Below are 17,283 nucleotides of genomic sequence, written 5' to 3'. Positions count from 1 at the left end.
ATTCGTACTTGTAACTTGCAGGGGTTGCAGCCTGCCTGAGCTGGAACACATCTACAGTGCTGGAAGTGCCCGTCTCACCACCAACCTCTCTGTGCACATTCACTTTTCAACCCTTTGTGAGACACTAAAGGTGTAAATCTGAGTATTTATCTATGTTAGTGCGAACACCTCTAATAGGTTGGTTTAGTCTTTCCAAGTCATATCTTCCCTTAGATCTGCGGTCCAGGCTCCTAAAATCATCCTAGTTTAACAAGCACTACAATCTAGAGGAGAACTGCACTAACAGTTGTGACTGATGAGATCTGACCTGCAAGGATACTCATGTTTATGTATATCAGGACAAGCAGGGAAGACCAGGGGCCCGGTCTTCGTACGTCGCTTACTACATCCAAGACCAAACCATCGCGCTAACCGTGAGCTCGCTAATCCGGTTCCCCGAACACACCTGTTGTTGATGATTAGTACAGCTGGACGCAGTAATGTGACATCACTGGGTGTCGTAAAAAGGGCTACGCATCGATAGTAGAAACATTGATCGGCAACCCGCTGATTGGTCGGCGAAAATGTCGAAGGGGCGCGCTCGGTATTTTCCGGCAGCAGAGCAAGAACTCTTGAGTGAGGGATTTCAGGAGTTTCAGAGTTTAATTAAAACGCAAGGGAACACTGCAAAGGCTGCAAAAGCAAGGAGAGAGGGCTGGCAGAAAGTTGCTGACAAATTAAACTCGTAAGTAATTTAATAATAATAATAATAATAATAATAATAATAATAATAATAATAATAATAATGGATTGGGTTTATATAGCGCTTTCCAAGGCACCCAAAGCGCATGACAATACCACTATTCAGTCACTTTATTATTTATTTATAGATTTATTATATTACACTATATTATCCAATATTATATTACATTATATTAAAATATGTTATATTATATCCCCTTTCACATTAGAGCCACAACAGGACCCACTAGAACATGGGAACAAGTAAAAGTGAAATATAAGAATATTCTACAGAATGGTAATATTTATCTCTTGTATTGCTTTTCGTCTCTTGGAAAGAGACCCTGAAATAATCTGTTTGTTTGTTCATAACAGCAACCAAGAAAAGGGCAGAGCAAAAAAAAGACAGGCGGTGGTCCTGCACCCCCTCGTCAACAAGTTGGTTAAGTGAATAATACCCTCACGGGAATATCGATATCTCTCAATGAGCACACTGTCGCGCTGAGCTAAAGGATCCTGTCTGTCCCGCAATATACGCTGAATTCTGAGGACTCTCCTTATCAATCTTGCACCTTCCGCAATGGGCTGCTCGCGTAAACGGACAGGACATGGCTGCGACAGACTTCCCAAATCCACCTTCGCTTTTATAGCCGTGGTCTCTCATCTTGATTACACGAAGTAATTTACAATTGCTACTCTGAAATATGAATTACATCTGCAATAATCACATACATGTAATAGAATGTTAATAGTACATTTCCCTTTTTTAGGGAATGACCTGTATGTATCTGTGTGACATCAATAAAAGGATCAAGTGCTGCATTATCTTTAGTTACATTGATGTTATTTATTTATGGTGAAACAGTGGTGGAATATCGCTGTTGCTTTCGTATAAATGAAGTGGACATACCTGCGTGGCCGCGATCTAATCCTGTTTACATAAAGTAAACCTGCTCCCGAGCAGGTTTACGCTTACGGCTCTGTTGCTATGACAGCAAGTCCCGGATGAGCTTCGGGGAACCGAATGATCCAAGATCACGCGAAATTGTCAACAATCAAATCCAGCTAACTTACTTAGCAAGGTACGAAGAACAGGCCCCAGGACATCAACTCTGTCAGGCTGCCTGAGTCCTCTCACCCACATCAGCTCATCAACTCTAAACAGGAATGAGCAGCTCATTTCAAAATAAAAGGTTGGAATTGTAAAGAAAACAAACAGAGCTCATAAACTGAAACTGATTTCATTTTTCAGCTGGAACATTTTAGTTGTTCCTTTTTCAATACATACATAATTATATTTACAGTAAGTCTTATCATTCCCCTTTTCCCTGCCAGTCACCGCCAATGTTCCCTCTAATGTTTCATGTGTCTGAGCGAACACACAAACTCCCTGAGCGTCCCTTGGACCACTGTGAGCAACAGCAGACGTGTGCACTGTGGTCACGCCAGCATCTTATCCATCCAAGTTACATGGTTTATTAAAGTAATCAAATTACAGCATTTACATTTATGTTAGACTACTTTTAATTAACTAATTCTTATTCTCATGTATATCTCATGCACATATCTTTCTACGTAGCACTTTTAATTCTTATTCTTACTTTTAATTTTTTCATGTCTATTTAAGCGCAATTTATGACACTATGTTTGCACTGAAGCACCGCAGCAATTTCCTAATGTTGTAAACCTGCTCAACATTTGGCAATAAACCCCTTTCTGATTCTGATTCTTTAGCCCACTTACAATGAAAATTAAAAACAACCTTGTTCATGACCTGTAGCATGTTAACACTATTGGAAGTAAAAATAACTTGAACTCCAATTTTGAAAACACAACTTTATTTTTTCTATTTTTATAAAGCTCTGACTTGTATTATGAGTCTGTGGTCTGGGAGAGAGTCTGTAACTCTGTCTGCAAAATACAGGATATAATGACCAATGTTGGGCAATTAATTATATAGTTATTTCTTCAAAAAAGTTACTGAGTTTTGCAAACAAAGTTTGTTGCAATAAATACTGAATACTATCGTTGTTATAAACAACAATACTATTCAGGAAGAAAACCAAACATTGCAGATATTTTATCATAACTCTGGTTTTACGCGGCCGATCAACACAATTTAAAAACTTGTATAAAGTCCACACTTTGTCCGTCAACATGCAGCTACATACCCAAATGGTGAGGTGGTGGTTAGTTATTACTGTCGTTTATGATCCCCTACATTGTCCTACATTTAAATATATTATCCAGCTACAATAGTGTTTGTGTTCCTAAAAGGATTTCATGAATGTGTTATTGTTCATGTCACATCTGTATGAAACAAAGAGGAAGTGAGGTTTATCCTTCATGATCACAAACTGTTCCAGCATGTAAACCTGAGATCTGTGTGGAGCAGCTGACCTGTACGATGTGCTCAACACAAACATTATTTACCATCAGTTACTGTGTGACTGAACCACGTGGGTGTATGAAACATCGCTTTCAGTTTTAATAGCACATGGCAACATTCAGACGTGAATCTATACAGTAACACTTTGATTTGTTACAGTGAGGAGACTGATGAAGGGAACGATGAGGGGAAACTAACAGCAGCAACAGAAACCAGGAGACAAAGCTGAGGTCTGGGTTCCTCTATGCTACACACAGCCTCCTGCTCCTGGACTTTAGAAAACACATAAATGTCTCCAAGTACACTTACTTCAGAAACTCTATCAAACTAATTACAAGTTTACTTCAGCTTTAAATTACTCACAACATCAGCACACATGAGTAAACAAAGTAACTCACAGCTACTGTTCAAGTTTAGTCATCTCTAATACAAATATACCTCATTATTATGAATCTCACAGCTACCTGCTCATTGAACTGAACTATAATTCTGTTTTACCATTAAAACAAAATATGTGACTGTAAAAAAATGTTCAGACAGTAATTAAGAATCTCCTAAGCAATCCAAAGATAAAGAAAAGTTCACCTGCCAATTCTATAAAGCTTGGTTGTTTATACAATAATATCATTTAATGATATGTTTGGATCCTGACCTGAGAGTTTCCAGTGTACAATGTGGACTCTGCAGTGCAGCAGACAGAAGCTTCACTCCTGAATCCCGCAGGTCATTGTTACTCAGGTCCAGCTCTTTCAGACTAGAGGACTGGGAGTTGAGAACTGAGGACAGAGCATCACAGCTTCTCTCTGAGAGGTTACAGCCACTCAGTCTGGAAGAAAACAAACAAACAATTAAATCAGTCAAATGAAACATTTTTAATGCCAGCATGCAATACAATTATTGGTTAAGTAAATAGCTTCATTAAAACACAACTCTTCTTCTATAGCAGCACTTACTCCTTGTAAGCGCCACCTTCTCCACCATCTGAGTCAGAAGACATGAAAACAAACTGTAAATCTAGTAGAAACATGATTGGAAATCTTCTCAGATCCATTTGTACATTTAGAGCCTGATCCTGAAATATAGCAGCACGGACATTCACAGCAGCAAAGGGTTCTTGCTGATCTGAGCTGGCTTGGCCCTGGCTTATTGAAGATTAAAGAAAGCGGAATCAGCTGTTCAAACCCCCACAAGGCTGCCCGCTGTGACTGAAACAATGGGACGGGTCGTGACTTCTCAAAATGGGCTCATTGAACGCAGCACGGATAAGATCTTGAAGAAGCTCATGGCGGTCGTGAGTTTTCAGACTTTGCTCTTTGAGCACAAAACCGATAACCTCTGGGAGAAGCTCGTGGCTCTCCAACGGGAGATTGAGAGATGACTGACGGACTGTTAGATCAGCTGTGAAATTGACATGCAGTTGTTCGCACCAAAGAAAGCCACCATCATCTCATGCGGCTAACATACCAGCGCCAGCTGTGGTCTCAAGGCTGGAGCTGAACAAATCTCACCCTGATAACAGACGGTGTTTAGACTTTCCTTCCCATCCTAAGCATGCTTATCCCCTCCCGGTGCAGACGGTGGGTCGAGGGGACCAGCGCAAATGCTGCAGGCCCGGATGCGCTGTCTACACCGGCTGTCTCTCACCTTTTACCCATCCCTGTTGCTTGTCATGTGTTTCTATGGCGCATTAAGAGTTTTCATGTGCTCTGCACTAAGGTCATTTTTTTTGTCTGTTCTCAAACTGATCTCCCTGTTGGAGCTCAGTTTGGGAGGAGTTCTTTTTTCTCCTCATCTTTCCTGATGTTGTGCATTTTCTGCTGTTCGGTTCCGGGTCGCTGCTCTAGCGGCCGACCGGCCAGCTACCTAGCCTGACCTGTCTCCCCAATGTGATGTTTGTGTATTGTATGTACGGTTGGAAAGCTCAGTATCCTAATTGCCCCTTGAAAATAAATACAGTGTTCTGAATCTGAATCTGAATCTGAAAAGATTACAGAAGACGACTCTGTTCAGTAAATATTACGCTCATGCTGTCAAGAAATACCAAAGGTAGGTAAAACTCTGGTTGTTGCAGCCATCCAGTATGACATGCTTTGTACTGTCCTGCTGCAGTTTGTGACACCTGGTTGATGAGTTGTGAAGGATGATGAAACAAACACTTCACTCAATGTTTGTCTTCTAAACTGGATGTAATTTGGGCAGCCGATAGTTTTTCTTAATCTATCCCAGCTGCAAATAGGAACACAACAAATAAATAACTTTACCCACTTGGATCCTTATCATTCAAGATTGTGAAAAGATTCTCTACTCAGAGAATACTGGAGATTTTAGATGAGAGAGATGGAAGATGATGAAGGGGAAGAGTTTTCAGAACTCGAGGCCTTTTGTCTTCACTGTACAGGACAAAGAAGACAGGAAGGGAGGGAGAAGTGAGGAGAATAACACAGGAAATGGTCTTGGGCAGACTCAAACCAGGCCCTGGAGTCACGACTCTAACCTTCAGTGCATGGGTCACCTGCTCAGCCAGGTAAGCTACAGCAGTCAGCAGTGTGTGAGTTAATTTGAAGACAATGATGACTATAAGTCAGGTAAAAAAAATACTATCATCAACCAACAAGGGGAAAACAGTGAGCTGAATGACCAAGCTTTGACCAAGGGTGGCTCACTCCTCGGTCTTCTTGCCCAAGGAGTGAACCACCCTGCATGGCCATCAATGTGGTGCAAACAAGGCCATCATACAATACAGGCCATCCAAGCTGATTTTAACTTTTCCTCCCAGATACCACCTTAGAAATCATCTAGATTAGGATATGTTGGCTGTTCTAGATCCAATCACAACAAACAGAGAGCTGTTGTGTGTCCAAGGTGAACAGGAAGAATATATACATGCATAAAGTCAATAAAGTCAGAAGGTTTGCTTTAGACTGTGCTGCAGTTTATCATCAAAGACAAACAGGCACCATGCTGCCAACAAATGGCATCAAGTCTGACTTGAAGTTTTTTGTTCTTTTTTTTTAAAATCAAGATTAAATTTTATAGCAACCACAGCAGAGATAACCAGGGAAGGTGTGCTTGAGGGGATATAGCTACAACAGCTGGTTTCAGACTGAAGATGAACTGAGGTGCTGCACCCAAGTCTGCAGGTTCAGGGAGGGACAAACATCTGCTGCAACCAGATTGGAGTGAGAGGAGAGAGCAGGCCAACAACAACAAAGAAACAACAAACACACTGTGGAAGACCGAAGCAGAGTTTAGTTTAAAGTGGAACTAAGGATGTTTCTCTGGCTGCCAGGATTCACTGAGTAATTCAAATGCTTTCTTTAATGCAGGACCCACCATGCAATAAATTACTGACACAGTTGGATGTTAAAAGTAAAGACATGAGTACAAATGTACTCACAGAGCTTTGTTGGAGGCTTTGACCACTGGCAGCAGCCTCAGAAGAGCCTCCTCTGAAGCAGAGTATTTCTTCAGGTCAAACACATCCAGATCTTCTTCTGATGACAGTAAGACGAAGACCAGAGCTGACCACTGAGCAGGAGACAGTTTATCTGTGGAGAGACGTCCTGATCTCAGGGACTGTTGGATCTCCTCCACTAGAGAACGATCATCCAGTTCATTCAGACAGTGGATCAGATTGATGCTTTTCTCTGCAGACAGATTCTCACTGAGCTTCTTCTTGATGTACTGGACTGTTTCCTGATTGGTCAGTGAGCTGCTTCCTGTCTGTGTCAGCAGACCTCGTAGGAGAGTCTGATTGGTCTGCAGTGAAAGACCCAGGAGGAAGCGGAGGAACAGGTCCAGGTGTCCATTTGGACTCCGTAAGGCCTTGTTCACAGCACTCTGGTGGAGAGATTGACGTTTTAGTTTGTTAAATAGTTTAGATTTCTTGGAGGTTGTTTGTTGTTCTTCCAGCAGATTGAGTCCAGAGTTGATGAAGGTCAGATGGACATGAAGAGCAGCCAGAAACTCCTGAACACTCAGATGGATGAAGCAGAACACCTTGTCCTGGTACAGTCCTCTCTCCTCTTTAAAGATCTGTGTGAACACTCCTGAGTACACTGAGGCTGCTCTGATATCGATGCCACACTCTGTCAGGTCTGATTCATAGAAGATCAGGTTTCCTTTCTGCAGCTGATCAAAAGCCAGTTTTCCCAGAGACTCCATCATCTTCCTGCTCTCTGGACTCCAGTGTGGATCTGTCTCAGCTCCTCCATCATACTTGACCTTCTTCACTTTGGCCTGAACCACCAGGAAGTGGATGTACATCTCAGTCAGGGTGTTGGGCAGCTGTCCTCCCTCTCTGGTTTCCAGCACATCCTCCAGAACTGTAGCAGTGATCCAGCAGAAGACTGGGATGTGACACATGATGTGGAGGCTTCGTGATGTCTTGATGTGGGAGATGATCCTGCTGGCCTGCTCCTCATCTCTGAATCTCTTCCTGAAGTACTCCTCCTTCTGTGGGTCAGTGAACCCTCTGACCTCTGTCACCATGCCAACACAGTCAGGAGGGATCTGATTGGCTGCTGCAGGTCGTGTGGTTATCCAGAGGCGAGCAGAGGGAAGCAGTTTCCCCCTGATGAGGTTTATCAGCAGCACATCCACTGAGGTGGACTTTCTAGGGTCAGTTAGGATTGTAGTTTTGTGGAAGTCCAGAGGAAGTCGACACTCATCCAGACCATCAAAGATGAACACAACCTGGAAGTCTTCAAAGCTGCAGATTCCTGCTTCTTTGGTTTCAGTAAAGAAGTGATGAACAAGTCCCACCAAGCTGAACTTTTCCTCTTTCAGCACATTCAGCTCTCTGAAAGTGAATGGAAATATGAACTGGATGTCCTGGTTGGCTTTGTCTTCAGCCCAGTCCAGGCTGTATTTCTGTGTTAAGACTGTTTTCCCAATGCCAGCCACTCCCTTTGTCAGCACTGTTCTGATTGGTTCATCTCTTCCAGGTGAGGCTTTAAAGATGTCTTCTTGTCTGATGGTTGTTTCTGGTCTGTCTGGTTTCCTGGATGCGGTTTCAATCTGTCTGACCTCATGTTCCTCATTGACCTCTGCAGTCCCTCCCTCTGTGATGTAGAGCTCTGTGTAGATCTGATTCAGGAGGGTTGGGTTTCCTGCTTTAGCGATGCCCTCAAACACACACTGGAACTTCTTCTTCAGGGTGGATTTAAGGTTACGATGACAAACTGCAGCTTGAAGTTCTGAATGAGAAGAAAAATAAACACTCAATTCCAAAAAGAACTAATCTTTAAAACATGTTGCTCCATCTTCCATCTCTGGAAAATGTTCATTTATCCAGCAGCTTAAATCTTTAGATAAATCCTCTTACGTCTCTGCAGACGGTCAGCCAGCTCCTCCTGCTTCATTCTCCTCAGGAAGTCCACTGTGATCTTCACAAACGCCTCTCTGCTGCTGCTCCTCTGACTCTCTAAGCATTCTGGGTAATCTGGACTCAGAACCTTCTGGATCTTCTTCAGCTCGTTCTTCACAAAAGTGATGATGTTGTCCTCCAGCAGCTGGAACAGAATATTTATGAATGAGCCAATCAGACTGAAATCATGGAGCCAAACATCAGATCCATGTTGGACACACTGACGATCCACTGGTCTACAAAGAGCAGCATGGAGACGACTGTGAACAGAACAGATGTAACAGTAGTTGTTGTACATGTACAGACCATAAATATGGAGTCCAGCTGTGTTTGATGCTGCTGGGCAGACTGACCACTGGGAACCTCTGAGCTCTGCTGGTCCACTCTGTGGAGGAACCATGAAGGATTAGATCAACACAGGATAAAGATCCAGGAGTTTCTGCTCAAATAACTTCATCTGAATCAAGTCTGTCAAGTTTTAAACTCTCAGATTGTGAACATATCAGTAATTTTCAGTCTGTTTTCATGGACGTCCTTTCAGTGGTGATGTCAGGGATGATTTTGAAGAAGCTCATCAAACTGAACCATCAGCAGATCACTGCTCCAAAACCAGAACATGATCCGAGTCTCCCTCCACCACCAGAACACCAGCTTTACTAACGTGGTAGATCAGTGTAGTACAGATCAATAACTGATGAGTCATTTGATCAAAATCACTGAGTGCTTCACGTCTGACCCTCTGATGCTTCTGTAGACATTTTGCATATTTAATGAATGTCTGACAGTTTTACATTCATTCTATGAACACAGTGGAAATGTTGTGTTATAGTCTCCATGTTGTTTCCAGCATCATAAATTCTTAAGTTCAGAAAATTAGATTCTTTCTTCACAGCTGAAAAACAACAACATTTATTCTCTATTGAAATCTGCATCGTCCACTCCAAAGGTCACAATCTGAAGGTAACATCTGGTTTTGTTCCCTGTGGTTAACTCTGAGCATCAGTATGGTGGGATTTATCCACTACATCCACACCACTGTGGTTCAGTGTTGTCCTGATGGAGTAACAGCAGCCAGTATGATCCAGGCTTTAGCTGCTGGGTCTCTGTGTGACCTCTCAGACTGTTTAACAGATCAGACACAAAGAGAATCAGAGCAGCTCTGTTCTTTAAAGACAAACATGAACCCACTCAGGTCACACTTTCCCCACAGATATGAGCATCACTGTCCTCAAACAGCAAATGACCAAGTCGAACATTTGGATCTTTTCTCTTTCATTCTTTTCTTTTTAATGAATCTTTGTAACAATCTGAGGATGTTTCAGGTCATATTTATCCAGGAAACACAAACATGTAAAGGAGTCATCACAGCTCTCTGACCTCGTTGCTCCAGGTTCACCACTGAAGAGTGGAGGGTTTCCTTTGGACCGGTCACTCCTCACAGACGGACAGCTGGACCCTGCAGACTGTGACCTCTGACCTCTGCAGACACAAACATGATTGAAGCAGCTGTGATCACACAGACTGCAGATAATGCAGCTGTTTCCTGTCAGTAACATCCTCTTAGATTAGAGTTCAGCTTTTTACAGGAAAACTGGACAAAACTGATTTTTGTTACAAACTCATTTTCATTTCCTCTCAGCTCACAAACACAGTCAGACAATCAACCAGAGTCAACACTGATTATAATGTCAGTGCAGAATTATTTCTGTTACTCAGTGAGTTCAGCTCTCTGACCTCGTTGCTCCAGGTTCACCACTGAAGTCTGGATTTAGATCTTTGGACCAGTCACTCCTCACAGACGGACAGCTGGACCCTGCAGACTCTGCTCTGTCCTCCTCTTCCTCCATCATCATCTTCAGTCAGTCTGAGAGGTAAACCACAAACACTCAGTGAGTTCACATTAACAGGAGGAACTGAGTTACAGTCGCTGACCTCTGACCTGTCATGTGACCATGAAACCAGGTCAATATGTCTGTAGGTTCAGTCATCCAGGTCATGTGATCTAAGGAGCTTGGAGAGAAAAGAGACGTCTTTAAGTTTCTGGAAGACGTTTCATCTGAGAAGCTTCTTCAGCTCTAAAACCAAACGGTGGAGAGTCCCAGATATTTAAACCTGAGAGGGAAAGAAAGCATGTCGCTGACCCACCACTGATGTTATTTCAAGGAGGAAACTGAGAGCCTTTGCACCAGGAGCACAAACATCAGCTCCAGCAATGATCCACTGATGTGTTTTTATTCCATGTATGAATGTTGTTATTGACAGAGATGACGTTTGTGTGTCAGTGATGCAGTGACTGTTGTTGTTACCTGTACAGGCTGGTTAGACTCTATGAAACAGATCATACAGATCTCTGCATGTTAGAAGAGACTATTAAAGGTCATGAATGAGACAAAGGCAGGGAGGCGTCCTTTACAGCTAAACAGCAGAGTGAGAGAACAGCCAGCACCTCTACATTTATCACATTATACAGCACATGTATGATACTGACAGGGATGAGAAGAATTTAGTGATTCTGATCCCATCATTGATATTACTTATTGATTCTCAGTAGCTCTGCTCTGACAGTCACCACCATCACTGAGCAGCATATCAAAGACATTTGTGCACATTAACTGCATGTTGTGGCTCAAATGTTTGTGCATGTTGGAGGCATTTCCTCTGTGTTGTGATCAGTGTTGGTCATTACTCAAAACAGTCATTATTACACATATTACACAGAACACTTTGATTAAAAGTAATGGAGTACGTTACTTCATTACTCCTCATAACATTACTTTGATGTTACTGTGTGAAATGAACAAATGAGCATGTAACAACATAAAGCTGAGGTACAGCCCCACACACCAACACAGATCCTGATGAGGTCACGTGATGTTTCTCTGAGTGTTTATGAACACAAATCAAAGATGAAACAGCACAAAGACACTTCAAAGTGATTCTACTGTAGAAACATGAACAGGTAGAAACCTGCAGCCTGACTGCTCATCACTTTGTTACCTGTTCAAGTTCAGCAGCAGCAGCTCACTTTATCACGGTGCTGGTCTGGGGTCAGTGTTTACTCAGCTTTAACTCACTCTGGGTTCTTGGCTAGCTTAGCGCTAGCTTAGCGCTAGCTTAGTGTTAGCTTAGCGTTAGCTTAGCTTTAGCTTAGTGTTAGCAGCTGTGTGGCTAGCTCAGCGTCAGAGCTCTGCAGGTGTCTCGTGTGTAAATATTAATCACGGTGACAGTAAAGGAGGTAAAGGGCTGTGACGTCATCACGTACGCTGCGTCCTCTGTGGGCTCTGAGTGAACTCAAAGTACAAACTACAAGTACACAAACACGAACGTAGCTCAGAGTGGCGGACACACTCGGCCTCGTTGGTCCAGCTGTGAGTCCGTTACCGTGAACTATGGAGCGGCAGATTTGTGCTGAACTAAGCTGCACACAGCTGATGTTAGCCAGGAAACATTACACACTGACTTTAATGGAGAGACCGGAAATACAAACACACACAGTTTGTTGTGTGAAGAAATCAAACACGAGCTGAACAAACAGTAAAGTTCCTAAAGACAAACTGTTAAAGGAGGAAACAAAGCAAACTTACAGTTTCTTCACACACCAACAACAAGCTCCACTCCACACCTGGACACTAAACACGGACACACAGGTGAGCTGCTTCCTGGAAGGAGGCGGGACTCCACCTGAAACTCAGCACAGGTGGGAGGGGCTCAGCTCTGTGTGTGCTGATGTGTTAACTTTAAAAATATGCCGTCTGACTGCTCAGACTGAGTCAGAGTAAAGTTCACATGCTGACGTGTGGAGACATGAAACCTTGTTGTAGCTGCAGGTGTGAACACACTGATCCCAGATCAGCTCTGCTGTATTTGTAACATGAACATTTCTGCTGCAAAGCTTCAAATGTTCAGCATGTTTCTCTGTTTCCAGTCTATAGATCCAGTCACACTTTCTACCTTCACCTGTGCAGTAAAGACTGAGAGCAGAGCTGAAACCAAGCGTCCAATCAGTGAGCAGCATCAACACCTGAGCTTCATTCAGACTCTGTTATTGAAGATGTTGTTGGTACAAAGTTCATCTGCTGCTCACATGAATCCATGAAAGATTTATTTCACTGAATGTTTCTTCAAAGCTCATTTCAACCTGTTGAAGTCATGAATGAAAGTGCAGACTGAGAGTGGATCACATGATGTTTGAGGTGTGTCATGTGACATGTTCAGTATTGTCACACATGTCTAGATTGTCCCTGATATCATAACTGCTCAAACACTGATGATTATATTTGAAGAATTATTCCTGATGGCAGCAAAGTTTGAATGGAGCTCTCTGTCTGTGCTGATTTGTCGCCCTCTGGAGGTCAAAGCACAAACTGCATGATGTCACTGTAACCACCACAGAGACAGGAAGTGTTTTTATGACTGAAACACTGAAATGATGCTAACGGCTGTCGTTAGGCTCACTGACAGCAGTGCTGATGTGTTCATGTCCAACACTGGCTCAGGTCAGACTCCTTCATCCTTCTCCAGCGTGAGGCCGCCCTCAGACCCACAGGAGCTCTGACCTTTGACCTCCTGACCCTAACCATTTTAGTCTTGTTGCATCTGCAAATCCATCCAAACTGTAGCCGAGCAAAAGAAGCTGGAAGCTGTTCTATGAATGATGTTGTCGAAGGAGCTTGGAAAGAAAAGCGTCTGGACTTCTTTAAGTTGCTTGAAGAGGGACATGGACGTCTTAACGCCCACTCACATCCTGGGACATTTGATCACAGGAAATCACATGATGGGGTGGGGCTAGATCTCACAATGGGTTCACCCAAAACCTTGGCTGATTGTGACCCACACCCGTTCTCACACCGTGGCTCGTGTGATTAGGTAGAGGATCAACAGGGGCTCCATGTCCCTGAATTTAAACTGAATCTAAACACACCGTGCACAATGCCAAGTTAGATAATGGTTAAAAGAACAAGATAAGAATAAATCAAAAGATAAAATAAGGATAAAAAATAACTTAAAAAAATAAAATAAAAAGATAAATAACTGCAAATAAGTACAAATAAGTAACTGAAGACACGTGTGGTCTGCAGATGTCGATGTACATGGATGTACATGGAGTTTAATGTGCAAAATGAACTTAGTGTGCAAAGTGACCTGATGTGCAAACTGCAGTTTGAGGTCGGTCAGCTGTTCAGGAGTCTGATAGCAGTGGGGAAGATGGAGTTGTTGAGTCTGGATGTTCTACATTTCACACTTCTGAACCTTCGTCTCGAGGGCAGAGGTGTGTCTCTCCTCTGGACTCTGTGATGGTAGCTGCTCTGCAGAGAGGGCAGCGGGGTCCTGATGATCTTCTCCACAGTTGTTATCACTCTCTGCAGGCGTTTGCGGTTTGCAGTAGTGCTGCCGTACCATGCAGTGATGCAGCTGGTCAGGCTGCTCTCCACAGTGCAGCTGTAGAACCTGCTGAGGATCTTGGCCAACATACCAAATTTCCTCAGCCTCCTCAGGAAATACAGCAGCTGCTGAGCCTTCTTGACCAGCTGTGTGAGTTTGAGTCCCTCACTGACTCAAACTCCTTCAGTGACACTTGCAGCCTTGCAGATTAGTTTGCTGATCCTGATGCATCTCTGGAGCTGATGCTGTCCCCCAGCAGACAACAACAACATAGATGCTCTCACTAGTCCACTTTACCCTCTAATCACATCTCTGACATCTGCAGGTTGCTCCATAGAGACTCTTGTGCAATGCCAGGTGTTTGTGTTTGTCTGTAGGTACACATTAGATATGACCATAGACGCACACACACAAGTGAACACAGCAGCACAGATGGTTTCCACCTGCTTCCCTCTTTCTTCACACAACTGTGAGGATGATGAAGAGGTTTCAGGACGAGGTGGTCAGCAAGCACAGGATAAAGCAGGGCCATGAAACTCTCTGGTGCAGCAGATGTTTAATCAGACTCAGCTTTAGGCTTCTTTTCCCACCTGGCAGCAAAGTAACAGCTTCACTAACGTGAACAGTCACAATGTTAAACGTTTCTATATCTTCATATATTTTTATCTGTTGATGCTGCAGAATAAAGTCTGTTAACAGAGTGCAGGATGTGTAGAGCAGGTCCAGCTCTCCCTTTACTGTGTCCACTTTCATCAGCCCCTGTGAAGTGACACAGAGTGCATGTGTGTCTGTCAGCTGTTGTTTGTTGTGAAGGATGGAACAAATGAACACACACTTTTAGAGAAATCTGAAAAAGCAACACGTGCTTGGGCTCCTTCTGTGCTCGTCTTCATTAATGCTGATCTTTCTTTCCTGTTTGTTCTTTGGCACAAGCTTCAGTCTTTTCTCCCAGGGCTCCTTCACACTTAGAAACACACCTACATTCATTTATACACAAACATCATGAAACAAAGGCTTTGTAAAAGAGGACATGAGATCCTCTCTGAACAGCACATTCATATCAAACACAGGACTGAACAGGATATACTGAGTCTGTGCTGTTTTCATTGTTACTTGCTGAGTATTTTTCCAGTGTTTGAAATGTGACTCAAGTCTGATTCTTCTACTGTGTGTGAACTCTAAGCAGCTGCATTAAACAGCTGCTTTTCAAACCAGGCTCAATCCTATGACTCTGTGAATGTAAACTTTTGTCACCTGCATGAATAACAATCCTTGATCTAGTCAGGACTGCAGTGCTCCTGTGATCCCAGCTTATAGATGGAGGCTAGCATGAGAGGCTCACCAGCTAAAGCAGCACACCTGGGTCTCCCAGCCTATTAAAAGCAGCCCTTTGCTTCACCTGCTTCACTAAACATTATTATTATTATTTAAGCAGAGTGGTGTGATTCATGTAGGCATTGCTGTGTGACAGGATGACTTTTCTTGAAACAGCTCGTGTGACGTGAGCTGACGTAAAAACAGTGATGTTAGCTTGATTCTCTGGGCTAAAACTATTTTAAAAAGAGGGTCAATCATGCAAATCTGCCAATAGAAGCCAAAGTTACAGCCCCTCAGAGTTTAAAGAGAAAAGGCCCGTTTCCAACACTCGGTTGTGCAAAGGGAAACAGGCCCACAGTGCCTGAGTGTGTGGGTAATTCTTCAAATAATATTCAAAAGCAAACATTTTTAAGCATGTAAATAAAATTCAATCATTTCTGCTCTTCAATACCTAAGAAATGAAAACTGGCAGATGGTCCCAAAATGTGAAACGCCTGGCTATCTGTGCATTTAGTGCTGCAAGTTTTCACTGTTTACCTTCAGAAGCATAAATCTCTGCACAGATAATGTTCATATGTGGATTCCTGGTTTTCTGCAGTTAATTGTGACCCAAAGCGTATTTTTTAAAGTGGTTCCAGGCAATAAAGTCTAAAAATAAATACATCTACTTCCTTTTTCTGTGTTCCAGCCTCAGTGACTCTGACACAGTGCTGTAATATTTACACCTCTGATGTAAACAGAGTTTGTAGTTGCAGAGAAATACTCGACTCATTTTGGGCATTTACGAGCAGGAACCTCAGAAAGCCCCTCGCTGCTTCACTGGTTAAGAAGCAAAGCAAACATTAGTTCACAGTGATGTTAATTAAGGCCCAAAGTTTAGGAACGAACGTCAGCACTTCACTAATGAATGTAATGCTGATTCATGTGCTTGTTTTGTAATGTGCATGTTGTGCGTTGCTATTTCCCATATTCTTTGGCACTGATAGATGAAGAGTCTCAGGCAGGACCGAGGCTGCCAGCTGCTGACAGTGAGCAGGGAGAGAGCAGCAGAAGCTGGGCAAGAGCAGGGCACCTTCAGCCCCCTTCATCAGTCAGAAATCATTTGGGTGTCTGTGTGAAATGTCTGGTTTTTAAAATCTTTTTGTAGACATATTTATTAAATGTTTAACAATTATATAGAAGAAAGACAATGTAAAGAACAAAACCTGACAAAACAAAAATGAGTTGAAGTTATGAACTGTTTCTGAGAGACAAATAACACCAGGATCCTTTTTGTGTAGCTGACAGCTGGTAACTGTGCAGGGGCGGGTCTAGCAAAGTGTTGCCAGGGGGCAGGTAGGGCATTAACAGGGAGAGGGGGGCACAAAGACATACTTTTCTTTCTTGTTCTCATTTAAAATGTCTCACTTTTAATAAATAATTATCTGAATCTTACAACAAACGTTTTCATCTGATGTAAAATGTATAGAAATCCATTATTGTACATAGTCATTTTTTAGGGTCCCATCATAATTTCTTCAGAAGTAAGTACTGCATATGATGCCAGTGTTTCCCACATTTTCTAGATTCTGCACCAGTACTGTGTGTAAAATGCATCAAAAAGTCCGTTTGATTCTTTCTCACCTGTCTTTCTGTCTCCTTTCACTTTTTAAAGGTCGCCATGTTAGAAAACATATTTTGCCCTGCCGTGCTGTTTATTGATGTGGCAAATGAAAGGTTTATGAAAATATATCTAAATCTGTCATCAGTAATCAGCAATGATCATGTCTCACCTCTAGTCTCTGTCTTAATGTCAGGTTTCCACCGTGTGTTGTAGATGTTCAGGAGGTTAACTCGACCAACAGTCTACTTCCTGTTTAGAATACCAGGACAGGGAGGATGGTGCAGGTTTAAGTTTATTAGACTGATGCATGTATACCAACAAGACAGCGTCCATCACTGTGACAACAGCGTTTGTTTTCATTCAAAGGCTTTATGGTTTTTCCTTTAATACCTGGGGGGCCGGTCTCCAGTCAAAATGCCCGGGACCATTTTTTGTCCCAGTCCAGCCCTGGTGTCAGATCTGCATGCAGTGTCAATGAGACGATCAACAACAGATCAGACAAAA

General features: G+C 42.8%; 1 protein-coding gene and 1 long non-coding RNA gene across 2 annotated transcripts; both read right to left on the bottom strand.

Annotated features, from left to right (window-relative positions):
• Positions 1-6,502: 6,502 nt before the first annotated feature.
• LOC146679791 (protein NLRC3-like) lies at positions 6,503-8,287 on the bottom strand (the record flags this gene model as incomplete). The annotated part of the gene is made up of 1 exon (XM_085450434.1): positions 6,503-8,287. A coding segment is annotated over one exon (1,785 nt), but the record flags the coding sequence as incomplete, so codon positions are not given.
• A 1,475-nt stretch (positions 8,288-9,762) lies between these two features.
• On the bottom strand, positions 9,763-12,123 carry LOC146679790 (uncharacterized). Its single transcript, XR_014918531.1, has 3 exons — positions 12,062-12,123; positions 10,212-10,341; positions 9,763-9,956 (listed from the first exon to the last, which is right to left on the bottom strand). It is a non-coding gene; the product is annotated as an uncharacterized LOC146679790 (long non-coding RNA).
• Positions 12,124-17,283: the final 5,160 nt, after the last annotated feature.

This window comes from Copadichromis virginalis, unplaced genomic scaffold (genome assembly GCF_057382275.1).
Source record: "Copadichromis virginalis isolate Kocher_CV1m ecotype Utaka unplaced genomic scaffold, C_Virginalis_male_GT1.1 unmapped_scaffold_1, whole genome shotgun sequence".
Lineage (NCBI taxonomy): Eukaryota > Metazoa > Chordata > Actinopteri > Cichliformes > Cichlidae > Copadichromis > Copadichromis virginalis.
Note: the sequence above shows the minus strand (reverse complement) of the source record. Positions and strands in the feature narration are given on the sequence as shown.